General features: G+C 43.2%; 1 protein-coding gene across 3 annotated transcripts in view; it reads left to right on the top strand.

The window, feature by feature from the left end:
* The window catches only part of PDIA5 (protein disulfide isomerase family A member 5), a 129,553-nt gene that overhangs the window by 47,805 nt on the left and 54,012 nt on the right, over nt 1–27,736 (top strand). For all 3 annotated transcript variants that reach the window (XM_050917084.1, XM_050917086.1, XM_050917085.1), the window contains 7 exons: nt 530–575; nt 5,030–5,122; nt 6,476–6,536; nt 11,492–11,559; nt 18,536–18,627; nt 18,730–18,801; nt 24,533–24,669. In XM_050917084.1, the coding sequence (XP_050773041.1) occupies nt 530–575; nt 5,030–5,122; nt 6,476–6,536; nt 11,492–11,559; nt 18,536–18,627; nt 18,730–18,801; nt 24,533–24,669 (569 nt within the window). The remainder of the gene's footprint in view (nt 1–529; nt 576–5,029; nt 5,123–6,475; nt 6,537–11,491; nt 11,560–18,535; nt 18,628–18,729; nt 18,802–24,532; nt 24,670–27,736) is intronic.

Genomic DNA, 27,736 nt, shown 5'->3' with positions numbered 1-27,736 from the left:
TCAGGCCCTATATGAATAGAGGTATGACTCTGAGGGAGCCTGTGTGGCCTAGTGAATAGAGCACTGAACTGGGACCTGGAAGACCTAGGTTCTATTCTGGCTCTGCCACTGGCCTAATGGGTGGCCTTGGGCAAGTCACTTCCTGCCTCAGTTGCCCCATCTGAAATAATACATACATCCTTTGCTAAGCAGTTTGAGATCTGTTGATGAAAGGTGCTGTGCATTATTACTCATTAGAAGAATTGCAATATTGCAAATGTAAGAGATGCTGAGCAGCTGCATCTCCCAAGATCATATCTCTAGTAAATGTTCTCATTAAGGCTTCACAGAAGAAATTATTCACTAGAGAGCTGTTTGCTTTAAGCTTCCCCTCTTCTTTTTTTAAATTGCTTTGCTGTACATTTCACACAGTTCTGTGATTTGAGTAGGATAATTTTATTCTGGATAACGAGATGCCAGGATAAACAGCTGCATGATTTCTAGCAACATTCCTGAAAGTTAATGCTGTTACCCACTCTTCATTCAACAGGGATGGTGCATTTCATACTGAATATAACCGAGCTGTCACACTGAAGGTAAATTTAAATATTTGGTGTTGGGGGTTTTTTGGCACTGGAAAGTGGAGGGATGGGGAGATGTACGTGGATTAAAAACAGATGTTGGCTTTTGCAGTTTTATGTAGGAGGCGGCAGGAGAGGGTAAAAAACAACAACAACAAAAAAAACCCTTTAGGTCATTCTGTCTCTGTGTCTGTCAGCTACATATCCACAAAAGTTGGATATGATTACCAAGATAGAACCAATGTAAACTGTGAGTTTACTTGCAGGCTGGTAACAAATATGTTGTTTTGCTGTGAGATTCTGTCGATGGCAGTGTGTAACTAATAGTATTAGCTGGACAGCATTTTGGGAAATACTTTCTCTGTTGTTCTGGCTGCCGAGATATGAGCTTTTAAGGGAGATGAAATGGCCTTTTCTCTGATCTGATTATGGCAGCCTAGATTCATATAGATCTGCCCTGAGCACAGCGGGAACAAAATGACCTTTTTTCCTCCTGCAGATTTCACACAGACCAATAGGAAGCAAAATTCTATGGGAACAATGAAAGAAGGAAAAAGACTGTCAAAAATTCAAATAAATGTAAGAATTTTGGTGCAGTAGATTAAAAGCACTGTAGGTTGAGCAGACATTGCAAAGCTTTCCCCTATGAAGCCCTGGCAGGGAACCTGCATCCTAATCGGCAACCTGTCTTCCTATCTTGGTGCTGGGCCCTCTGCAACCCTGCCACTGCACCAGATCCAGACCTGCAGTAACACTACCTGTGCAGCTTTACTGCAGCTCCTCCATCCAGTCCTGCAGCACCTACTGCTCTCCCAGCAGGTTTAGCCTTGTGAGCGGGGATTCTCCTGAGCCCCAGGCTAACACCACGGCATTCACTTTTCCCTTTTGCCTCAGGCCAGGATTTGAACTGGTGATGAACAAACCTGCAGAGCTTGAAGCATGTGGGTTACATGAACTTGCCCTATGGGATCCATGCTTGTTGTCTGACTTTCAGCCCACTCCTGCATGTTCCCTTTAAAGTCAGGATTTCCAAGGGAACTTATGTTTTCTGTCTTTGAGATGGGCAGAGGGCTGAATCCATGGTCCTCAGGGAGCAATTAGTGTCTACTATCCTGTCTTCAGTCCTTGTTGGGTGAGGGCACTTGTCTTTCTACCCTGTTCAATAAAGGTCTTGATGGCTTCCAGGAAGCACCCCGTATCCCCTACAAATGTTGCCACAACAAGGTAGAAATGCTCCTGCAGTGCTGGCTCATGGACTGTGGTAAAACCGCAAGGCATGCATGTGTCCCCGAAGAGATTAGTGTGCTGTTACTAGGGAGCGGAGCAGGTACATTCTTAATTGTTACATGCTGTTACTTGTTCTCTCAGCTTCTGCTGGGAGCTTTCCCCATTCCCGCTGCCCTGTTCGGCACATCTTTCTTGGGCTTCCCCGGACCTTTACTGACTGGATTACATGGCCCTACCATCTACCCTGTCCACTGCCTACTGAAGATGGATAAGCAACTCATTGATGACCCAAGGAAGGGGGTATCTGGCTCTAGTGCAGATGGAAAGGGGTTATCCAGGTACCATCCTACCTCCATGTTCAAAGACCATACTCCTTATTATCAGTTTAGTGTCTTTAAAGTTAGCTTGCAAATGCATCAGTTCAGCATCAGTCCATCATTCAACATGGCTTTCATAAACTTTCTCACTGGCTTTACTACTCAGAGCTATGTGTATGTTGGCAAGGGCTTTCTCCCTTATAGCCCATCTTCTCCTCTTCCTATTTCATCTTGCATAGACTGTGATATATCTCCCTCAATTGCATTTTGGCCATGCATCTCCAAGTACTTTACAAACACTAACTAACTAAGTAGTGCAATACCCCAGCAAGGTAGATTATTGTACCCATTTTGCAGATGGGAACACTGAAGCTCAAAGAAGTTAAGGAATTTATTCCACATCACACAGCAACTCAGTGGCAATAAACCAGGATTTTTTTTATTCCAAGTCATGTGGATTAATTAATCTATCAACCATACTGTCTAACATGTAGTTTTCTGTAGTGTAAGGGTAGGATGCCATAAATGCAGGTTTGGAATTTAAGCCTCCACTGCAGGATCTACCTGAAAGGGAATTTTCTCCTGTTCTGTAAAGGATAAAATTTGTTAAAACACAAATCTCTTCAATAATAGCAAACAGAATACACAGAAGCGTTTGTCTGGTAAATTAGTCCTGGCATTATCTCTGAATCAAGTTTGCTCTTGCAAATCCGTGTTTAAAACTAAAAGATTTATGTGTCAGAGCTAAAGGATAATAAGCCTCTTATTAGCATCCTGATGCATTACAGTTTACTTTCCATGAGATGGCCAGTTAACAACCAGCTTATATGGAGCTCAGCACTGTGCTGGGGAACCTGGTTCCATCATGTTGAAACATGGTTTGATCTTGCAATAGAGAGTGGACAACACCAGGTTCCTGAACTGTGCTACATCTGTGTTATGTTCAAAGCTTTGGCGTGGTTTGAGAAAACAGTTAAAGCACAACTTGGTCCTGTCTGTGCGACGAGATCAAAATGTGTTTTTTAATCACAGTGTTTGGTACGGACTCCCTGACACAGTGGGTGGACCTTGTCCAGATCTCCAGCCCTAACCTGGGAATGCAGTGTGGCAGAGCTCCGGCCTTGTCCCCGTGGGTCCGGCGCTTCTAGGCTCCCTGACACCATGGGTGGACCTTATCCAGATCTCCAACCCTAACCTGGGAATGCAGGAACCCTTGTTGTTGCTTTTTATGTTCTTGGGATTAAAAGGTTATTTTAAAATGCTCAGAAAATGCGGAAGCTCCACTGAGCAGAGGAATGAGTGGAAGGCAATATGCTGCCTACCCCTGCCAGAAAACATGACACAGCATCTTTTTTTTGGCTGCAAGAGAGAGGCTGGATGAATTAAATCCCTTTAATCCTTCATCCTCTAGCGGCATCTGTTTCTACATAGCTGAACTTGGCACATGGGAATTCCTGAAATCACGCTTGATAGCAGTTAAGATTGACCCCCTACCTCTTCCCCAATGTATAATTGAGATCCAGACAAGCTCTGCCAACTCTGAGAGAGCAGAATCTGATGTATCGTTCTTAACTGCAAAAGATCTCTCTCTCTCTCTCCCCCTTCCTCCCTCTATTTCACCTGCCCCACCTGCCCTGCATGCTCATAGACTCATAGACTCTAGGACTGGAAGGGACCTCGAGAGGTCATCGAGTCCAGTCCCCTGCCATCATGGCAGGACCAAATACTGTCTAGACCATCCCTGATAGACATTTATCTAACCTACTCTTAAATATCTCCAGAGATGGAGATTCCACAACTTCCCTAGGCAATCTATTCCAGTGTTTAACTACCCTGGAATATAATGCTATAGAGCCCTCTTCCAGCATTGGTCAGGGAGGTTGTCAGTGGCTTCTGAGTGCCATCTATGCTACTGTTACAATTATGTTGTAAGATAATTTGGCCTGTCTAGACGGGACCCATCTCTGTTACCTCTGTGGTAATGTGTGTTGTTTCTCCCAAAAGTGCCTGAGTAAGTAAAGTCTCCTTACTCAGCAGATCTGCTCCCTGGGTGTATTACGAGACCTGTGTGTTGACTTGAGTAATTAAAATACACAGATACTGCTTTTTCCTCCCCTGAGCCCTTCAGAGCCAACTAGGATGCAGCTGGAGTCTTTCTTCTTGCCCATCATGAACAGATTGTTGTGCTGAGTTTCAATCGGTTACACCGTTGCGTCCCCACTTAGGGTTGTAAGAATGTCACTGAGACCTTGTCTAGACCAGAATAAAAGATGGGGTGTTAGCATATGTTAGCTAACATGTCTGAAAAGTCTCAGGTAGACAAATCTTCAACACCAGCTGAGCTGGTTGAGCTCAAGCCTAGTTGACCAGCTGAGCATGTGCTAACTATGTCTGGCTGTGAGTACACTAGACTTCTCAAGTGTGAGCTGCCTGAATGGGATGAGAATCTGGCTCGAAGGAAGGGAGGAATCTTAGCTCACCAGGCCAGGGAGCAGCTGAGGAGCTGCTTTATAGAATCTAGTTCCGCTGAAGTAGTCCGCTGCAGTCTGGAGGATCCTTGCAGCAGTGTATCCTCTAACCTGATCATGCCCATCTCTTGACCTGTTTCTGCCATGGCTCCATCAGCCATGCAGAGGGAACAAGCCCTGATGACCTGGGATATTCATGTTATGCAAGGAATTCATGCCTTTGAACAGCCCCTCAACTCCAGCATCTTCCACCCTTGTTCAGTTGAACTGCATCAGTTCCCCTACCCAGGGGCCCTCTGCCGCATTAAAGAGTATGGCTTTAGGGCAGAATGGCAAAAACTTGCTGAAAGGGAAGATGAAAAGTCAGCTTAGTGGAAAGGTGGCATTTGGGATGGTATCCTTCCTGTTCTGGTAGCAATTATGTTTAAAAGCCCTTTGTTGTCTTTCCATTTGTCAGTCAGTGGTGGCCTTTCTAAAGGATCCAGAAGGAGCTCCGTTGTGGGAAGAGGATCCTGAAGCCAAAGATGTTGTGCATGTGGACAGTGAAAAGGTACTTCAACCAGATACATAAAGTGTGTGTCTGTAGTTTTAATGTAATGTTAGTAAGAAATGTGTAAATTCTTTACAAAAGTGAGCAAGCACCATTATTCCGTTTTTAGAAGAAGAAACTGAGGCACCGATTGTTTAAGTAACTCTCCCAAGTTCACATCTCACATTAACTACAGAGCCCGATCTCCCGACTCCTGTCTCTGCTGCAGCATGCTGCCTTACTTTTAGTGAATTGCAAAACCATTGGGGGTATTGCAATAGTACAGCTGAGATCAGGGCCTCATTGTGCTAGGAGTTGTACACCCAGTAAATGACCAGTCCTTGCCATGAGGAGTTGACATCTAAATAAAGATGAGAGAGACAGGCTGGGAGAGAGTAATGTTGTTTTCATTTTATAGAGTGACAATAAAGCACAATGAGATTCAGTGATTTGCCCAAGATCATGCAGGGAGTCTACAGCAGAAGCAGGAAGTGAAACCAAATCTCCACAGTGCTTGCCCAGTGCTGTAACCACAAGACCAGCCTTCCTCTCAGTTTAAGTGGGAAGGCTGTGAATATATAAAATTGTATTTTTCATTTGGAAATGCCAGGGTTGTTGCAGTGGTAACAGTTTTGACTCCAGTACTGATCAGTTTGGTGATTTGTATGCTTTTCCAGTCTATTGATTTTAAAATTTTAAATGATTGAGCTTTAAGATGGTGTTTCATAAAGAGCCTCTTCCATATCTAGCTTTCATTTCTGATATAAGGAACAGTTATTTTGACATTCAGTTTTTGTAAGAAGATTAATTTTTAATGTTCACCTTTTTGTTCTCTATTACAAGCTCTTCCAGGGTCACATTCAATTTAAAAACTTCATCTGGTTTTCCCACCATACCGGCAGTGAAAAATCTATTCTCATTGTCTCTCATGGCCCTGCCTAGGCTTTCATGGTGTGGAAGCTAAAGTCTTTTTTTTTTTTATTGAGTCCAGCTCCTTAATAAGAAATCAGAGTAGTTTTCTTTGAGAGGATCAGGCTGGAAAATGGGTCTATTATCCTATGGCTTCCAAAAGCCTCTATTGAGAGTCAGCAGGTAGTGTAATTTCTACAGCCTATCACTGAAAATTTCTCGTAAGGTATTTAGTGAATCAGTCCCGTGGTAATTTGTATTAACTCTTTCTAAGCCGCAATTGAGTGGAGAGAAGTGATTCAAGTTTTGACTTTTTACAAGATTTCCCCCCTTAAATAATGAAGCAAACAAGGGGAAGTTTAATACAGTATTTGCCTTTTAAAATTGAACACGGATAAAAGTGACTGTGGCCTGATGCATGTGCCTGTTTCATTGATAACGGTTTTTGTTTGGTTTATACTTTAGGAATTCAGAAGGCTTCTAAAGAAAGAAGACAGACCTCTTCTGATGATGTTCTATGCCCCATGTACGTGATCTGGTATTTCCTATCAACCTGTCACTCCTGTGGCTGATCCACCATGATCCCTATCCAGAGGTGCTCTCCTCTGAGTGGTGGTTTTTCCACTACTTTCTTCATTAATTACACTTTAGTGACTAGTGTTCATCTCCTTGCACTGTACAGCCCTTAGCATTTGTCTTGTGGCTTCTTTCTGGTCTCTTTCTCCCTGGCATCCACTCTATCACTCTCTGGGCCAATCAGTCTTTTTTTTTTAAATTAGATTCCCTTTTCTTTCCACAAGTTGTGCCTCTTTCCACTGCCTGCTGGTACCATTCTCAGTCACTACACTTTCACATCACTTTCTTACTACTTGTCCTGTCTGGTTTTCTCATGCTCTGTTCCTGTTTGGTATGGTGAGTGCATATGACTTAATAATGCATATACTTGTGTGTGCCCAGCACTCTGGCCTGTACAGTACTATGGACGCATGTGAGTACTGTTCATGTTTTTATTTCCTTTCTGCAGTGGTCTTCTCCATAGCCCATGAAAAGCCGGTCCCATGAGAACAGAGAATCTCCAAAGGAGACCAGGGCTCTGGCTGCAGCTTCATATGTTCTGCCTGGTATCAGGCAGAGGGGACAGAGTACTGCTCAGGAGAGCTGCATACATGATGTAATATGGGGTGCTGAGTAATTGAACCCAAGTTGCCAGGGTCCCTTAAAGCGTTTGGGAAAGAATGTCAGGTGGAGTTGTAACAAATCACAAAATGACAGCAGTGTGACACCTTGACGTGTTGTGTCAATGCCCGGTGACTGAGTCATGCTGTGAACATCGCTGGGTGTGAATGTTGCACTGCTGCTATTTGGTGGCTCCTTGCAATTCCATTCAGCAACCTAGAGACTTTCCAGCTCTTTAACGCCCAGTACCATTGCACTAGAGCCATTGCCCACTTGCAAGGCAGGCGAGCTGTGAAAAGGGAGCGATCACATGATCCAAGATAGAAAAGCTCTGTTGCATTAGCCTTGGTAGTGGAACTGGTGATGAGTTAGGTGTCACTTGCAATTGAGCGATCATTGCTTTGCTGTGTTAAACTGAGCATCCCAAAGCAGCATTGTCTGTGGTTTCCTAATAAGTGGCCCAAAGTGGTTTCTTCATCCAGGACATATAATTCTACATTTATTCCTATCTGAGCTTTGCGAGGAGCTGCCCAGGACTTAGTCTAATAGCTCAGTAAAAGAGCGCATTTCCCTTACTGCTGCAGCTTACCCTAGCTCCTCTCATTTAAACTTTACACGTGTGGAGAGATTCTCTGGTTCATCTCTGTGTGGCCTTGCTGTGTTCTGAGGTGTAGCATGTACTGTTACTCCCAGCAACTGCCTCCTGCCTTGTATCTGGTGAGATGATATGCCTTCCCCAAGTCTGTAATTCGTTCTTCTAGGGAGATTCCTGAGCCCCAGAACACTTTCACAATTTACCTCCTTCATTAATAATTGTTTTCCACAACCAGTCCTTTCTTGAAATGCGCATTACTTGACCTTCATTCTCTTTGAGCTGTTCCTCAGACACACTGCCGCTTCCAGTGTCGCTTCTTTTGAATACCTGCTGGTTTTTGCTATTGTAATGCTTTTGCTGCTCTCTAAACTTCTACAAAGAAGCCTACTTTTTTTTTTACCCTTTTTGATTTCACAATCCTTCGTTCCCTCATCTTTTATTTAACATTAACCTTCTGACTTGGTTCTCTTCCCACTCTTCTTCTTTCCTTCTGCTGTGCCACCTACTCAAGAAAGACCAAACTCATCCAGCAGTCACATTAAAATTCTGGTTATCAGAATGTGTAGATACTGATTGCTGCCACGTGGTGTGGATGGACCCTTTTGTAGCCCTGACCTAATTCTTGTTACTGGAAAGACCTCTGGATCAGTCTCTTACAAGGGAGGGATAGCTCAGTGGTTTGAGCATTGGCCTGCTAAACCCAGGGTTGTGAACTCAATCCTTGAGAGGGCTGTTAGGGATCTGGGGCAAAAAATCTGTCTGGGGATTGGTCCTGCATGGAGCAGGGGGTTGGACTAGATGACCTGAGGTCCCTTCCAACCCTGAGATTCTATGATTCTAAGCACCTCTGTGTTTCACACTTATTACCCAGTGCTGGAAGAAAACTTTTCCTTTGATAAGAATGGGGTCCCAAATCCCTCCTTCTGGGATGGTACCTGTCTGAGATCTGCAGTGCTTCTAAACTTTCTTGGAAGCGAGTCGTACTGCAGAGAAATCAAAGATGGTGAAATCATCAATTTTTGCTTCATTGTGGCAGACTCACAGGGAATAGACATCTTCAGTATATGCTAGTGAGTGGGAAGATGAAGGTATCTGCAAACTGCTAAATAAAGTAATTTTAAAAATCTAAGAATACAGTGATGCACGCTAAAAGCTATTGGTGGGAGGTGGGGGAAGGGGCGAGAAAAGGCTCATTTTCCATAGAGAAATCAGTTGCCACATGAACGCATTGATGGTTGTTACAAGCCTGTGCAACTAAGCCAAATCTAAACAACTAGCAGGTGGACTAATTGGAGACCAAATTATTTGTGGTATGACTCCAGTTCAGTGCAAAATAATTGCAGGAAGTGGACCTGACTTTGCAACAAATGAAGGATATTTATAGTACTGGGCTTCCAAAATGGAAGAGTTGGTGAGCATTGCAAAAATTTAAGTGCATCTGATTAAAAATTCATTTGAAGGCATAAAGACAAAATGCAGGAATAAACAAATGACAGACCAAATTTGCTTGCTGTGAATGTGGAGGAACAACACAACTGAGATGTCTGCATACACTAAAGGTGCAGGATCATGTGTGCTGCAAAAGCATAGTGTTCTCAGCACAAGTTGCGAAAGAAGTACAGAAGCAAAAACGTGACCAGACGGCTGGAGGGTATATTTCATGATGACGACGACAAAATTAAGTTCTTGATTGGGTCTCTTGATTAAATTTACAAAGTGATTGTCACATTCAGTGTTGGTTAGAAAAAGATCTGTGATTGTTCAATGTTAAAATAAATCCTAACCTTTTCAAATACCTGGCACAAAATAAGCCCTTGTGACAAAGCAACGTTGAGAAGTCTGTATAGGACAGATACTAGTTGATAAAGTTTGAAATAGGGTAACAGGGAGTCCACTGCTGAAAGATGGTAGATGCAATACAGCATGGAGTGGAAGGTGAGGACCTCAAGGCAGCTATGAGTTTGGAGCTGAAGGGAGTTAGCCAGGTTGGATTTTTGAAGGTAAAGGAGACCAGTGCATGCTTGGATTTTAGGAAGGAATCCAGAAGAGAATGAAAGGTTAAGGCAGGGACGACGGAGGTTACTAGCCAGGACAGTCTGAGGCCCAGAGGGCTGCTGGAAGGAGTTCGAAGTATAGAGCAAGAGACGTTGGTGAGAGGACAATGAAAATGACTGGTGAGAGGAAGTGACTGACAGAGGATGCCATTTGCTGGCTGTTCAGCAGACTGCATGACAGTGGTTGCTGCCAGTTTAGGCCTCAGTGAAATGGATGGTGTGCCATGCACATTATGAAATCTTCTTAGCTGGCACTAATTAGCCCCCTTGTACTAATCTTAGCCAAGGTCAATCTCACACCAAGGGTGGAGTAGCCATGGAAACTTGAATCGTTTCCCCTTCTCTCCTAAAGGATGTTTCCCCTGGTTGGGTATGAGGCACACTGATGTGGGGAAGCCTGAATTGCTGTTGCCAAAATCTCCCCAGAAACATTAGCGGATATTTTTTTGGGGTGATCTCATGCAGCGTACAGGGCAACTGCTTATTCTTTTTCTCCTCTTCACTGCTGGCTGGAAGACAAATACTGACTACTGTCGCATTGCAGTCCCAGGAGTCATTCAGATAAAAGTCCCTTTCATCTGATTCAGAAGGACTTAGTCACGTCTTCTCCACCATCTCAGTTTACTTGGCAATGGAAAAACCTTCTGGTTACAAGTCCATTTATTGCTAGTCTACTGAAACCTCCTACAACATCATCTACACACAGCCTTTTAGCACGTGCCAGTCCCATGTCTTCTCTCTCCCTTTTTTTCCTAGCTAATCTGCCTTGTCTGGCATCTGGGGGATCTTCTTTGAACTGTCACCTTTCCTAAGTAGTCAGATGAGCACTAGTGTTTTTTTAATGTCCACTTAGTGTGTTAAGGAAGGGTTCCTTGATTAAATTCTTAAGACTTGTTACACTGGATTGAATCAGAAGTGTCCTAATTTTTCCATATTAAGGGCCAGATTCTGATTGCTCTTTCACTGGAGTGCAAGTTTGGGGGGAGACATATGACTTTGAACCTGGATCTTGACAAGTACCTTTTAAAATGTAGGGTGAGACCCAGATATATATTGGACCCAGCTCAGTGTGAATATTGAGTGCCTAGAGAATACAAGATCAGGTCATTTTAATTGTAAGCCTATGTGTATGGTTTCAGTTAAAGGGACACTGAGAACTTGGTTTAGGTCCAGAATTTAGAATTAATTGTTTTCTTTAAGTGAGGAAGCAAGGGAAGAAAAAAGGTTTTAATAAAAAATGGAGAGAGAGGTTTTGGTGAAATTTTGGGGGAAATATCAGTGATAACTGTATCAAATTTTAAGAATTTTCATGAATTATCGTGGCCCCAAACACAACACCACTGTGCTACTGCCTCTGGAATCTGAGTATGACACTGGCTGATCTAGATGAGTGAAATGCAAAGCCAAACCTGAATGGCAAAAAAGTAATTCTCTTAGAGATGTTAAATAATCTCAGGGGCTTAGTAAAGTAGGTAAGGAATAAACAGTGATTTTATTTTTTTATCTTGACGTTCTTTAGAATGTTTTAAGATCTGAAGCTGTTTTTCAGAAAACATTTCATCCTTCACTGTTTTGATGTGCTCGATTTCATGTACGAAATAGTGTCATTACTGGTATATGATTTGCCTTGTCTTTTTTCCTCCCCTTTTTGACCAGGGTGTGGCGTTTGTAAGAGAATGATGCCATCTTACCAGCAGGCAGCCACAGAACTGAAAGGCACATATGTAAGTGAGAGGACAAGATGTATAAATGTCAAAACCAAAAAAACCTTAATTTTATCATCTGAATATTTAAGATTATATGCATATTAACTGAAACAGGACATTTTAATTGATTTCAGGTCAGATGAGAAATATTTTAAGCAACTCCAAAAAAACCAAAACCAAACCCGACTCTAAATCCTTTCACAATGTTTGGTCTTGATTTCTGTACTGTGGAGCATGAGATTTTACTCATTCACCTCCTACACCAAGTGTGACTCTTAGCAGAACAGGCTATGGTTCTGATCCCACACACACTTAGCTTTAAGTATGTGAGCAATCCTGTTGTTTTCAATGGGGCTGGTCATGTGAGTGAAGTTAAGGAAAAGTTTGCAGGATTGGGGTCTAATAGTCCTTTTAGTCTGGTGTCCTGTCTATGAGGGTATATCTGCATTGGAATGGGAGGTGGAATTGCTCCATGTGTGGATGTACCGGAGCGAGCTTTGATCGAGCTAGCTCATTAAAGTAGCAGTGAAGCCATGGCAACGTGAGTGGTGACCAAGTATGTACCCAAGATCCTGGGTGGGATTGCACTTGGGCAGCTGGCCTGTGCTATTTTTAGAGAGGAAGCTAGATTAATGCTAGCATAGGTATATCCACCTGAGCTGCAGTCACATCTCTTGTTGCAGTGTGGACATATCCTGAGAATGACCAAAGCTGGATGCTTCAGAGAGACACTTAAATTCTCATAATACACCTAGTTTTATAACAGGGAATGATACTCTGGTGGGAGGGCGAAATTCCTCCTGACTGCAGCTTGTGATCAATCTGTCATGAAGGATGAGGATTGATTGACTGTGTAATTTTATCTTAGCTTTTATAACTGCAGATAATGTATGTATTCATAGATATGTTGATCATGTTTAGAACTTCATTAAAGTATTGGCATTGGTAATATCCTGCAACAGTGAGTTCCATAGGTGAATTATATGTTACATCAATAAGATTTAATATTGATTGTAAAATCATAGAAATGTATGGCCAGAAGGGATGTTGAGAGGTTAATAAGTCCAGCCCCCTGCACTTGAGGCAGGACCAAATAAACCTAGAACTTCTCTGACATGTGTTTGTCCAACTTGTTCTTAAACACTTCCAATGATGGGAATTCAACAACCTTCCTTGGAAGCCAATTCCAGAACTTAACTACCTTTATACTTAGAAAGCTTTAATCTAACCTAAATCTCCCTTGCTGCAAATTAAGCCCATTATGCCTTGTCCTTCCTTCAGTGAACATAGAGAACAATGGATTGCCATCCTGTTTATAACAACCTTTAACATATTTGTTACCAGTCCCTCCTAAGTCGTCTTTTCTCAAGACTAAACATGCGCAGTTTTTTTAACCTTTCCTCATAGGTCAGGTTTTCTAAACCTTTTATTATTATTTGTTGCTGTCTTCTGGACTTTCTTTAATTTATCCACATCTTCCCTAAAGTGTGGTGCCCAGAACTGGACAGAGTTCTCCAGCTGATGCCTTACCGGTGCTGAGAAGAGCAGGACAATTCCTCCATGTCTTACATATGACACTCCTGTTAATATCATTTTGGGGTGTACTAGCCTTTTTCACAACTGCATCATGTTACTGACTCAGATTCAGTTTGTGATCCACTCTAACCCCCACATCCTTACGAGCAGTACTACCACCTAGCCCATTATTCTCCATTTTGTAGTTGTGCATTTCATTTTGCCTTCCTGAGTGTATTACTTTGCACTTATCTATATTGAATTTCATCTTGTTGATTTCAGACCAAGTCTCAGATTTGTCAAGGTCATTTTGAATTCTGATTTTGTCTCCAAAGAGCTTGCAACCCCTCCCAGCTTGGTGTCATGCACAAATTTTGTAAGCATAGTCGCCCCTCCATTATTCAAGTCATTAATAAAAATATTGAATAGTACTGAACTGAGGATTGTCCCCCACAGGACCCCACTAGATACGCCCTCCCAGTCTGATAATGAACCATTGATAAGTACTCCCTGAGTACAGTCTTTCAACCAGTTGTGCACCCACCTTGTAGTAATTTTATTTAGTCCACATTTCCCTAGTTTATGGGAATGTCATGCGGGACTGTGTACAAAGCCTCACTAAAATCAAGATATATCACATTGATTCTTGATCCACGCACTCCCCATGACTTATTTGAAGATATCAAGTAGGGGAAAAACAGTCAATCAATCTTTTTGTCTATCATAGATAGATATAGATATATAGCAAAGAAATTCAGAGAGGGTCTGGGTACGTGGGAGGCAAAGGAAAATGACTGATGGACATTTGGGTTAGAGCAGAGTTTAAGCTGAGTTTGGGTTCCTCCTAAGAGTGTTTCATCATTCAGGTTGTCACAGATGGCAGGCTATGCCCCAGAGAGGCTGCATGTGATAGAGGAGAGTTTCATTGGCAGGGCAGTTCCACTCAGTATATCTTATGAGCATTAAAAATCCTCACACGTACATGCTCCCCCAAGTAGTTGTTCTGAAACTCTGTAGATGCATGTGTTAAATGCTTGTTTGCTGAAGGCTACTTTCGCTGAGATTTGCTTGCATTTCTTAAGGGCAGAGTACTGTCCTTGAAGATATTTTTATAAGAATTCTGGTATAGCTAAAGAGCATTTAAATACCACCTGTCCTACAGTGTGAATTCTATTGAATTAACACTAGGTTCCTCTGTACAAGACACCCCTGTCTGGCAGGACAGGTGAATTGTATTGCTTCAGGACTTTAGGTATACAGGAATGGGATACATAAGGATCCATATGTGTAACCAGCACTGGAGGGCTAGCACTGTGCAGAATACACTGTATTTTCTTGTAATTTTCTATTGCCTATGCCACAGACAATCCTAGTTTTTATGCTCAAATAAATTTGTTGGTCTCTAAGGTGCCACAAGTACTCCTGTTCTTTTTGCTGATACAGACTGATACGGCTGCTACTCTGAAACCACTTTTTATAGGAGTTGCAACTCAGGCCAGAAAATTTAAACCATTATTGTCCCATTTCCTTCCCTCCCCACCCCAACAGTTGATCATTTCCTTCTGCTCTTTAGAACGATCTTTCAGGAGTATTGTCTTAATAACCCAGTGAGACTGAATGCTGGGGTGCCAACACTACAGTGAGCTCCATGCAGGCAGACATCTGGGCTGGGCAGAAAGTTGTTGAAGTCAGCGGGACTTCATGTTGGCACTGGGGGAGTGGGGGACCTCTCTGCACAGTCAGCTAAGACCAAAGTCTTGCTCTGACAAGTCACTGTAGATCAGTGGTCATCAGTCGATGAATCGTGATCAACTGGTTGATCCTAGAAGATCTCCCAGTTGACTGCTATCTCTGGTGGTGCTGTGCGCCTGCCGCTAAGGCAGATTCCCTGTCTACCCTAGCCCCACGCCGCTCCCGGAAGTGGCCAGAGCAGCCCTGGGGGTGGGTGGACAGGGATCTTCCTCAGGGATCTCCATTGGCCGGGAGAGCTGTGGGGACAGTGCCTGCAGAGAGGGACAGTGCACAGTGCCATGTGCCTCCCTCCCCCGCAGGGATGTGTTGGCCTCTTCCCGGAGTGGTGTGGGGCTGGGGTAGGTAGGGAGCCTGCCTTAGCCTTGCTGCACCGGTCGCTGACCGGGAGTCGCCAGAAGTAAATGCTGCCCGGTGGGAGGCTGTATGCCAACCCTCATCCCTGAGCACCCTCCCAGAGCCAGCACCCCAACCCTCTGCCCTGAGACCCCTCCTGAGACCCCTCCCGGAGCTAGCACCCCATACCACTTTCTGCACCCTGCATCTCAAGCCCCAGCCCTGAACCCCCTCCCAGAGCCAGCACCCTGTACCCTTGTCTGCACCCCAAAACTCTACCCCAGCCCAGAGCCCCCTCCTGCACCCAAACTCCCTCCTAGAGCCTGCACCACCTCCTACACCCCAGCCCCCTCCCACACTGTTAACCCCTCGGCCCCAGCCCAAAGCCTGCACCCCTCCCACACCTCAGGCCCTTGCCCAGGCCCGATAAAAGTGAATGAGAGCGAGCGACTGGGGGGCTGGGGGGATATGGAGTGAGCGGGGCTTGGGGAAGGGCTAGGGCCTCAGGAAAGGGGCAGGGTTGATCCTGGTTTGCCCTTAGATTCAATACGTGTTCTTGGATGTGGAGACCACTGCTGTAGAAGATGCTGTTTCCACACAGAAGCTCAGTCCTTTGGTCTAAATTCAAACCCAGTTTTCCATGGATTAATGTTTCTATATTATCTAACTTTTTCCATATATATTTCATCATTTCTAAAATTAAGTGAACTTTTAATTATACTGCACATGTCGGAGTTTTTCCATTGTGTACTTTAAAGCAGTAATGGTTCCGGGTGAGGTGTTTCCTGGCAGTTTGTGGCTGGCTTGGACAAGCTGAGGGTTTGCCTTTTACCCAACCAGTCATGTAAAAATGAAAAGGTGAACTGTCTGTACCTGACATTGCTTACTGTATTCTGCTTGTGAGACTGGTCTCTTTGCTGTCAGTGCTGTGGCCAAGAGGAAAGTTAGATGACTTTTTCAGTGTTAAAGTAGGTTCATAATTCACATTAAATTGCACAACGGTGCAAAAGGAAAAAGACCAGCTCACCATTTGAATGGGGTATCTTTGTCCTGCAGTCAGGGTGAATTCCAGTTAATAACAGTGAATTCCTGTAACTATCACCCTCTGGCCCCAATTTGGGAAAGCATCCCTGGTCTGCAAAGAACTTAAGCACATGCTTAAATTCCCATTGATATCAGATAGTTGCTTAAGAAAGCCCCTTTCTTGGAGGTTATTGTGTTAGTTCATGTCATGTGTTTTACTTTATTGCATGGGATCAGCAAAATCCAGACATGTTTTAAAATACCGAGGATTACACTTTGCATGGAAGTTTGATCTCATCTTTCTCTTGGAATTCTTAAAGCATATATTATAGCAAATTTGGGGTCAGTTCATTCTCCCATTAATGTTCATGGGACATAAACCATTCACTTAGAGTGATCATGTGTCCCTGAAAACCAAGGGCCAGATCCTCAGCTTGTGTAAATTATTGTATCTTAATTGAAGTCAGTGGAACTACAACCGTTTACACCAGCTGGCCCCAGGAACATCCTTGTGGAGCCTTGGAGTTTTCTGAGCTCATATAGCTAATGATTTAAGTGAGAGCTTTGGCAGCTTGACCCTCAGCAGAAATGTAATTAATCGGCCTGATTCACCACTCCTTTGGCCTGTATAGTCATTTATATCATGCAAACTTACCATTGTGATTTGGTAGCTTGTTTCACTTACTCTGCATGTGTGTAAATGACAACATGAAATACAAGGCATGGAGAATCAGGTCCAGTACCTGTAGGGATCAAGTAAAATCAGTCATTGGTGGTTCAAAGAAAATGTATAAAAATAAAATGAACAGAAGACTGATGTAAGGCCTGCTCCTTTAATCTGCCTCTTTGAGTTTGCTGGAGTAGGTGTGGAGGAAAAGAGACAAAAATGTCTCCTTTTGTAACTCTCCAGTACATTCTGAGTAAAGACCGACCTTCATGTGAGGATTTTGTACTGCAGATTTATTTCCCGCTGGCTCTGAGCACATTTTGTCCATGCAGTTTGCTGCAGTCAGGAAACTGGTATTAAATTCTGATGTGGTTTTTCAGCTGGAAAGAGAAAATCCTGTTTTCAGAGGAGTTTGGCTTAAGCCCATGCTGCTAAAATGATTTAACCCATCAATGCCATTAAAATGGAGTTAATCTTGGAGTTGTATCTCCAAATTGAGTTGACCTCGGTGTAAGTCCCACACCCACAGAAATGCATAGCTAGTCCCATCCACTACTCTCTAGTGTTTTGAAAGTACTTGAGGGGTAGTATGGTCTGTTGGTTAGGGCACAGGATTGTGAGCAAGGAATTCCTGAGTCTGTGTCCATTTTTTGTCACTGACTCACTGGTGTCTCTGTGAGACGTGTCACTGTGCCTCAATTTCCCCATCTGTAGAATGGGTATGGTGCACACCGGCATCACAGGCATTGTGAGGCTGAATTAACATTTATGAAGTATATAAGCACAGTGTGTTACTTCGAGATGCCATGGATACTTGGTCTCAAAAGGCAGGCTACCCCCTTGCCAAGCATTGGTTAAAATGGACGTATACTTATTCCAGCCTCAATGCGGGGACTGGACTAGATGACCTCTTGAGGTCCCTCCCAGCCCTACGTTTCTGTGACTTGAAGTGAGGATGGATGAGGGTGGCTTTGTTTGTTTAAATAAATTCATGCAGCTCAGAGCCCAAACCCAATTCTGGAAGCCTCTGAGGAAGGACTCCTTTCCTGTTGCATAAAATGAAAGAGAACTCTATTTTTAAATTGCAGCAAAGTTGATTTATGCCTCTGCACCCCCCCCCCCCCCGCCCCCAGTAAGTGCCTTTTTAAATGACAAAGCTACTGCTCAGACATTTGGGTTTTCTGGCCTTTAGGTGAGACTTTAAACTGGCTGCCCAGATGGAAGCCAAAGACTTGGGGCTAGAATTGCTGCTGTCCTGGCTATCGTCTGCATGCTTTCTGAGCTGTGGTACTTGAGAAACAGGATAAACCTGTTCATCCTGCCACTTGAAATGTAAATATTCGGAGATGGCATCAGTAATTCTATTGAACAAGTCCCTTTTGGGTAGTTTTATTAGATGGTGCATATAAATAAGTAATCTGTAGCAGAAAACAAGGAACGGCAATAAGCTAACTGGAATGTTTCTTTACAAGCTGTATATAGTAGGCCAGGCTCTGATTTCTCTTGCATTAAAGCAAAACCAGAGTAATTCCACTGACTTCAGTGATGTGTCTGTGGCTTTGCAGTAAAATGAGTGCAATCAAAATCTGTCCAGGACTATTAGTCTGGGCAGTTTGTTTCTTGTTTTGAATTTACAGTGATGTCCTGTATTATTGGGAATAGCAGGAGGGCAAAGAAACAAATGGTTCTGTTCTGATCTTGCAGGTACTTGCAGGGATGAACGTCCACTCCACGGAATTTGAAAAGATAAAGGAGGAATACAATGTCCGGGGATACCCTACCATCTGCTACTTTGAGTCAGTCTTTTTTACGTCTTTAGAAATCATGTTATATCATAATTTCATGTTCCTCCTTATCTTCCAGCACAGGGACTAAATCTCATTTTGTTGCATTAATAGGAAAGGAAAGTTCCTGTTCCACTATGAGAACTATGGGGCTACTGCTAAGGATATAGCAGAGTGGCTGCAAAAGTAAGGCATTGAACTTTATGTACTGTACAAAACAATCCAGTCCCCTTCCTCCCTCCCTCCCACACTTCCTCCTCTCCAAATAAAACCACACCACTGATGTTGACTGAACTGTTACAGGTTAACTCTGATTAATGTTTGTTTTCAGCATGCATGCCTTGTATTTTACAGTTGCAGCATGTTGCTAGCAAAAGGCTGTCTGTGACCTGTCTGCTATAGACAGAAAGGTGTGCTGATCTATGGGTTTCAATTCCAGTTAACAATGTGAGCCTAAATTTTCAGTTATCTGGACGTTTCCATTTTTAGTGACCAACTTGAGACACCTTTTTAAAGGGCCTGATTTTCATAAGCTGGGTGCCTCAGCGGTTTTGAAAACAGGCCCCTTTAAGGTGTCTTCTGTTAGTCACCAAAAGTCAATGAACCCAAAATCACTAGTCGCTTTTGAAAAATGAGGCCATGATCCATACGATGGATATTGGGTTTTCTGTTTTGCTAATGGCAGTGCTTATGTCATGCTAAGTATTTTTTTGGCTTGTTGGAGGTTTGTGGGCATTGTAGTTGAGTCGCTATACATTTTTACACACTCGTTTTGGCTAGATCTTCAGCTAGTGTAAGTTGGCGTAGCTTCACTGAAGCTGAGCTACTGGAAAGCACACAGATACTGTGGTGATGAGGAAGACACGAGAACCTATATAGAATAGACTAGAACGCCAGTTTACAGCAGCTGAGGACCTAGCCCATGGATTTTATCAAAATTTGAGAAAGTCAGGACTTTCCCCTTGTCTTCCCTCATCCAGTATGTTCTCCAGCACCAAACTCTCCATATGTTGGTCAATTCCTCAACAGAAAATCTGCACCTCCCTCTTCTTTCCCTTCCCTTCATCTGTTCGCTACACTTGAGGCATGACGGTCTTGGGGCATTCACAGCAGCAGGCCGTTTGGCCTGGACTTGCTGATACTTCGCCATGTCGGTACCCCAGAACGAAGCTTTGACAACATGCCCATTCACATGAATGGGAAATCTGCATTAGGGAACCTAGGATGCTGAGGTTGGCTTGAGTCCTACTGTGTGAATCAAAGAGAAATTTGGCTTTGGTCGCTAAGCCTCTTTCAGTCCATAAAGTCATCAGAATTGAATGAGTAAGACAGCAACTCCCTTAGAGCAAGGATATATGACTTCATCACCTGTACTTTTTATGCCTTTCAGGCCTGGAAGGATGTGGGTTATCACCCGGCTACCACATGTGAAACCTTAGACGTTTTGGTGCTTTTTCAGTCTGCCCACATTACATCCAGATAATCCCTGTAATGTGCAGTACTTTTATATCTGTGCCATGACAGCTCGTGAACACCGCTACTGGAAGCAAAGCAGAACAGCTGCAAGCTCTTTCGAATGATAATCTCTGTTAACAAGCCGCTGAGGGCTTTGGCTGTTATTGCAGCAGTCCAGAGCTAAAGACAGCTGTTTGTCCTCACTTAATTTTCCGTACATGCTTAATAGTTTCTCAGAAGACAATCTGTGCAGAAGCTTTCTTGCCTCTCTTTTGTAATCAGTATAATTTTTAAGAAATCACATGTAGAGATTAAAAACACTAGGATTTTGCCAGTAATAGATGTGGCACTTAAAATTGTATATAGTGTGAGCCTATCACATGCCCAATATGATCTTACACAGAGCGATCTGCAATACAAGTAGCCAAAAGCTATGGCCAGGGCCTAAAAAGGTAGTTAAACAGCTTTGAGACATATGTATTTTAAATATACAGCACATATGTAATTGAAAACTCTCAGCAAATAACTCAGCCTCAGGTTCATCCTGCTCTTTGCAATATCTGTTTCTCAGGCTATTTCTGCACTTGGATAGAGAGGAAAGTGGCTTCCTTTTATGAAACACAAGTGGGGTGAAGCAGTCAGTGAACATGCGTACTCTGTACCATGTGCCCACACCAACTCTGGGTTCTAATATCCTAGCTGCAGACGTCGGGAATGCTCAGATCTGAGTCTAAATCGCCCTGCTTTGGTTGTCTCGAGCACGAATGAGGGGGGTGTGTGTGTATAACTTCTGAAATAAGATGGTTTGAGGTTAAAGAAAGCCCCTGCAACAGAATCTCTCGCATTAGGGAGCTACTTTGGTACAGACCATTCTATATTCTGACAGTGCAGAACAGCGAGGATGTGTCCTTACCAGAGTGTCCGTTGTGGCTGGTGGTTGGGCAGGCCATCACCTATACCGAGAATCCAGCGAAGACTTGTGAGCCATAGAAAATGTCAGTAAAATTGTGACACATAAATATATCCTCCAAGGGGTTGCCTTCCCCCCACCCCTTTTCTCAATAAACTTGTTTTCAGTATTTGGCAAATCAGTCAGCCTGTCCTAAATGCTGCGGGGGGGAAACAGTAATTTGATTTTGTGGTCGTGAAGGGGGGGTAGAGAGAGAGAGAGAGGAAGAGAAGGATTGAGTCAGCCAGGGTAGTTGTTTTTCCCTCAGGATAAGATTTTTATAGTTTGGAGGATTGGAGCATCTTTCCTACTGCTTGCTCAAGATTTCTGTTCCTTACGCTGGAGGCTTCTGCCTCATCAGTCTGCAGATATTTGACCTCTCTTATCTTTCTAATAGACACCCAGATAGATCTGACTGCTATCTCATTGAGCCTTAAAACATTTTATGAAGATGTGGAGGAGCAGCAGTCATACAGCCTCCCCCTGCACACTGCGTGGTTAATAAATTGGATGCTATTCTGTACATACAGTGCTGTAGTACCTCTCCCGCAGCCTTTCCTATCCTGATGATACAGTGCATCTGTTTTATTAATGGCATTATATAAATGATCTTCAGTGATGTCGCCCACTCATGCTTCCCTCCCTAGTAACAACCACCAGACCCAACTCCTTGCAACTGATTACTGAGTCCATCTCTTCCTTTTTTTTTTTTTTTAAACACTCAGTTCCTAAGCTGCACTTTTTTCAGACTGTCTTAGTAGGTCTTAGAAGGTTCTTAGCTCCTCTCACTGGCTTCTTTTGACCTCCTGTTGGGCCCTGCTCAGACCTGCACTGTCAATTACAGTACTTCCCTCGTCCCTAGTTCCCCGTTTAAATAGCCCTTGATAACCCTTCCAAACTTCTGTCTTCCACTGTCATTAGCCACTAGGTTTGCCTTGCCCCTTAACATGCCCCAGGTGCCTAGATGGGATTTCAGCCAAGCTGAAGTGTCTTCTCTGCTGTTATCTAGCCTTACTAACACGCACACAGGATTTTAAGTGAGCCACCCATGTGAGTCACTCCTTCTCCTTAATTTGCTAATTAGTTCCTAAAATAGATTATATGGGGCCTCCAACACTGCTTCCATTATTTCCTTAGGTTGCTATTGTGAATGATTTTTATTACTGAAGCATCTAAGAGCCCCAATTGTGCACTTGGACCCCATTGTGCTAGGCGCTGTGCAAACACAAAACACAAAGACAGTCTTTGCCCCAGAGAGCTTACAATCTAAGTGGATGCCTTCATTAATTAAACTGCCAGATCCTCTCGCAGACCTGGTAAAATTCTGCCCGCTAATGGGGAACAAAAACTCCCCGCCAAAATTCTTAAAACCACCATGTGACCCTCTTTAAAAAAAAAAAAAAAAATCCCTCTTTAAACCCTTCTTCTGCCAGGACCCTACAAATCACTTGCATCTGGCATTGATTAGGCAAGTGGCTTTTCTGCTAAACGCCTCCCCCGCCGCCCTTCCGTTTGTCTGTTTTGCCCTCCTGTTGGGCTTTCTCTACAAATTAGATTGTGAACTCTCTGGGCAGGCACTGTCATCTTCGTTTGTCTGCACAGTGCGTCGCACAGTTGGGCCCTGATTCTTGATTTGAGGTTCTTAAATACTACTGGGATCTAAATAAAGGGCCTGGTGCATCCCAATTTACTATGTAATATTTGGTATTCTTGGACAATACCTCTCCACATATGTAGGCAAAATGCACTACGTCTGTCTCTCTGTATCTCTATTCTGCTGTTACTAAACCATATTTTGTCTAGAGAAATGACAGCCAGATAAGATAAATGAGTTATAGCCTCCACTTGCCATTGCATGTGCCAGGCAGCTGAATCACTAATACATTTTAATCAAAAATAACAAATCTGCCTCCATCAGAGAAGGGCCAGAGCCAGCTCTGAACTTTGCTAAAGTTTTTGAGGATATTTGGTTCCATGTTTTTAATTCAGCTGATTCTAACATCAACAAAGTCTGGATCCAAGTGTTCCTGTGTTTGAGTCTACCGTATTGTCAACAGCATCCTAATAAATGTCAAATTAGTACCACTCTTTGCATCTTCCAACTTCTGTTGCTTTTCCTTCTTTCTGTTACCCCGTCATCTGCCGTCTCTTTACTGCCCATGCTTCTGCACCATACAGCATTGTGGAGTGCACCACTGTTCTATACAGTTGGGCTGTCAGTCTCCGTGGCATCCACTTGTCAGACATAACACCTAAAATGTTATTTCATGCTCTTCTAGCATTCCCCAGGCTGGAGTGTAGCTCACGTTCAAACTCTGTCTTCCATAATCCAGCCACCAAAGCACTTGATATGATGAGTCTGATTAAGTTGTACTCCTTTAATCTCTTTATCCAGTTTTCCAGTGGCATATTTATTGACCCACGTGCCCTCCATCTTAATGATGCTCGTTTTCATCTCATGATTGCTCAGGTGGTCACACTGCTGGTTTACTATTTCCTCTAGGTCTTCTTTTGAGTGTGCCCATATTGATGTGTCATCTGCATATAGCAGCTTCTTACCTTTTCCCATTGGGATCTTCCTGCTGATGGTAGTCACCAGTATGATAAACTGCCATCTGCCATCTTCTGTCTCTTTAGTGTACGTTTATGGAGGGGAAGAAGGATAATCTTCAGGGTGAGGCGTTGGACTGGAACTCAGGAAATGTGGGTTCAGTTCCCAGCTCTGCTGCAGACTTCCTGTGTGTCCCTGAGCAGTCACATAATCTCTTTGACTCCAGTTCGCAGAGTACGTAGGCATGTGCCTAACTCTAAGCACATGAGCATCCCAGTGAAGTCAGTGGGACTCGTCCCGTATTTGAGGTTAGGTATGTGTCAGAGTCCCTTGCTGAATCAGAGCATAAATGCCCAGTTGTAAGAGAGGCCAGTATTATCTCACAGAGGTGTTGAAGATAAATCCATAAGTATTTGGGAGCTACTCAGATGGGGGCCATAGCTCACTAGAGACAGAGTCTTGGCACAAAGTCCTGAGACCACCCCCGTCACTTTACCTCTGCATAGGAGTGCTAAATCCAGCATCGTGTGTTCTGAGGCTATTTGTTAGAATGGCTGTTTGACATTTGCTGAAGTGGGGCTAATGGCAGCTAATTCTGGGAAAACAGGGAGCATTCTGCTGAGCTGGCTAACAGAGTGGTTTAAAAAAAAATGTGTTTTATATTACAATGAAATAATAAAGCATTTCTGTTTATCTCCCTGCTCTACCCCTTCTATTTCTACCGTCTTTACGTCTTTACAAGCTTCTGCTCATGATGGAGTTTTCTTTTCTCCCCCGTTTTATCTAGTTTCACTGCTTATCAGCTCAGAGTGGAACCAATTACAGAACTACATTTGGTGGGGTTAGCGTGTCATGCATTAGTGTTTGCACAATCAGATTGCAGGAAACCAATCTGGTTGGCTGAAATGATTGCTGTTTAACACAGAAGAGCTTCCTCTCAACTGTGTGTGTTTGTTTTATAGTCCCCAGCCGCCTCAGCCACAGGCCCTGGAGACTCCCTGGGCAGATGAGGAGAATGCTGTTTATCATCTGACGGATGAAGACTTTGACAAGTTTATAAAGGAGCATTCGTCTGTACTAGTGATGTTCCACGCACCATGTGAGTTTGTGTTTCCCATTCCGGAGTCTGATCCAAATGCCTGTTCGTAAATAAAAAGGGTTGTTTATATCTCAGTCTCTCATATACAAGCTGAATGTCAAGATGCAGATTATTTTTTTTGTCATGATCCTCCTAAAAGAAAATTGGCTTGAAATGTTCGTAAGTTCAAAACACAGGTGAGGAGCTGGAGATGTCTTGTTTGTTTTTTGTTTGTTTTTTTACCGCAGTTGAAAAACTTAATATGTTGAATATTCTGGACACTCATTATTTTACAAAGCAATCGCCTCATATTCAGCTCATCTCGTGTGTTGTCTCACTTCCACTGCAGGGGATCTAGTGGATTGAGCATGTAACTGAATCCTAATCCCATTGCCTCTAATTTTTCACTTTGCAGCCTTGAGCAAGTCACTGACACCTATCTGCCTCAGTTTCCCCAGTCTGCCAGAATAGAGACAACAGTAACTGTGTGGTGACAGCTGGTTAGTTTGTGTTGGTAAAGGGCTTTGAAAACCTAAAGTGCTGTAGAATTGTTGGTATTTTAATGTTAATTATTTTGCTTAAAATAAATTGAGGTGGGTTGGATTACTTGAATTTTGATCTTGAGCAGGGCAAATATCGGATCTTGCCTCAGATCATTGCCTTTTTGCTCCTTCTATGGTCTTGTCAAATCAGAATGCTCTAAAGTGACCAGGAGAGAGTATTTGGAGCACATGTTAAGTTGACTCCTAAGGTTGGTTGTGCTTTATTGACACATCTCAGGTTGTCTAGGAGACTGTGAGCAGGCCTTGCCATGATGTTTCATGCTGTGTGTTATCTGCACGTTGAACTACTGAGGGGCACTCTGTTTTAGTAGATCACTTGGTGCACACTTGAAGACCACTCAGATACTTCCTCTAGTGGAGAATGTGGTAGCTTGCTTACTTAGTGGCATTCTGCATCCAGTGCATATATCACTACTGTTATGCAGATTGCCATGGCTGCCAAATTGTTTCTGGGTTCAACTGAGGATAATTATTTTAATCTATGTAGCCCAATATGGTGTAGCTCCTGTCTCTTCGTATGCACCATCCTGGCAATTGCAATCAGCTGGGATGTTCGCTCTAATGTACCTAAATTTGAACACCACAGGGGCTTTGGAGGCAATATTTGGCTGTAAGGTTGAAATCTCAGCCCCCTTGGGGGGTTCTTGGCTGCAGAGTTGAAATCCTGGTACTAGCACTTAAATCCTGGCTCTGTTCAAATCAGTTTTTGCTGTTGATCTCAATGGAGCTGAGATTTCACTCTAGAACCTTCTTTTCCAGCAAAATCTAAGTTACAAGGCCTGTCTCTCTTTAAGGAGGCCATGTGGGTAACATTGTCAAAATAACCTGAGGCCCAACCATGCAATTGCTCTACTCCCATGAGTTAGTCCCTTTGGTCCTACTAGAACTTTGTCCCACCTGGCCTAATGTGGAGTAAAAAGCATGTTTACTATTAAAACAAATCCTTTTAAACAGAGTTTTTTTTATTTGGGGCATAGAAGACGTGGTGTGACTTGTTTACATCCAGAAAATTCCTACCAAAGATAGATGTGTGTACATGCAGAATCCAGCCTACAAAGATGTAAAAGATCCTCTCTCGCAAAGTCCTCTCCAGGCATCAGCAGCAGAGGATGGGTATGCAAACTAATTAACAACAGACAGCTATCATAAACATTATTGCCATGATTAAAAGATCTTCTCCAGGCACTTCTTAAATTTGCTAATGGAGTCACTTTACGCCTATTAGGAGATAAATTACTCTCTAGCAGAACATGTGATAAAGGCAAAGGACATCTCATTATTTGTTTTAACCTTGGGAAACTTAGAAGATGTGAATGTGTTTTCATTTAAAATATATACAATTTGGTCCCAGAAGAGACCAAATTAAAAAAAAAAAATAGGACAAATTCTGGATATACTCTGTGTAAGCTCTTTGGTAGAGGCAGAATTATGGCAGTGATGCTTTAACTACAGTTTCATAGATGGCCAAAGTACTAACAGACCTAGTATTAAGAGACCACAGGAAAACAGAGGTGTTATTTAACATTCTGTTGAGCCAAACTCCATCATGGTGTAATTCTATAGTTCCATGGCATTTTGCCAGGGATATATTTGGCCTATTGTATCTCCTTAGCTACTAATGATAATCCCTGGGGAACAGATTATGATATCTTTAATCATGATTATTTGCACCTTATTTCACAAGTAACCCCACTGAAGTAATTGGGACCATGGTGGAATAAAGCGCTACTCAGCCTGAGTAAGGGTATCAGAACAGAGCCTTCTGTGGCAAGTGCAGCCGCATGCTACTAGTGCAGTCCCGTGTGAGCAGGTGCACATATTGACCACCACTGGCAGTGCAGCTCATGCTCCCAGTTAATCAACCTGTGCCTAGTCTGGGGATAGAAACTTAGATTTGCTTTGAAGCTTGGTGCATAAGTGGGCAAGAAGATGCATTGCTTCACGTCACTAAGGGTTTGTCTACACTTACAGCAGGGCAGCTGCACCACTGGAGCACTTAGTGAAGCTGCTATCTATGCATCGGCATAGGTACTCCACCTCCCTGAGAGGTGGTAGCTGTGTTGGCGGGAGAAGCCCTCCTGTTGACATAGCGCTGTCTGCAGCGAGGGTTAGGTCGGTAACTACGTCGCTCAGGGATGTGGATTTTCCACAATCTTGAGCAATGTCATTATACGAATACAAGTTTGTAGTGCACAACAGGACTAAGGTTAGGTTTTTGTTTTTTGAGTTAGTTTAGGCACAATGGTTGGTTTTAACCTTCTAAAACAAATTGCATTGTAAAGGTCTTAAGAGGATAGTCAGCTAATCTGAAAGTTTGGATGAGGGGAATCGTAAATAACAGTCAGGTGCACTTTTATGATGTGTGAATCTGAAGGCCACCTCTTAACCATCCAGGCAGGGCGTGCATCGTTGCATTCAAATGTTTTGGTTCATTTCTGTAACTATTAGCTAACATGTCTTCAGCTTTGCTGTGATCCTGAATTACTGTAATATACTTCTACCTTAATCCCTATATAAATCTTTGT

The sequence above is a fragment of the Gopherus flavomarginatus genome, chromosome 10 (assembly GCF_025201925.1).
Source record: "Gopherus flavomarginatus isolate rGopFla2 chromosome 10, rGopFla2.mat.asm, whole genome shotgun sequence".
Classification (NCBI taxonomy): domain Eukaryota; kingdom Metazoa; phylum Chordata; order Testudines; family Testudinidae; genus Gopherus; species Gopherus flavomarginatus.
The sequence above is the reverse complement of the archived record's forward strand: the minus strand, read 5'-3'. Positions and strand labels throughout refer to the sequence as shown.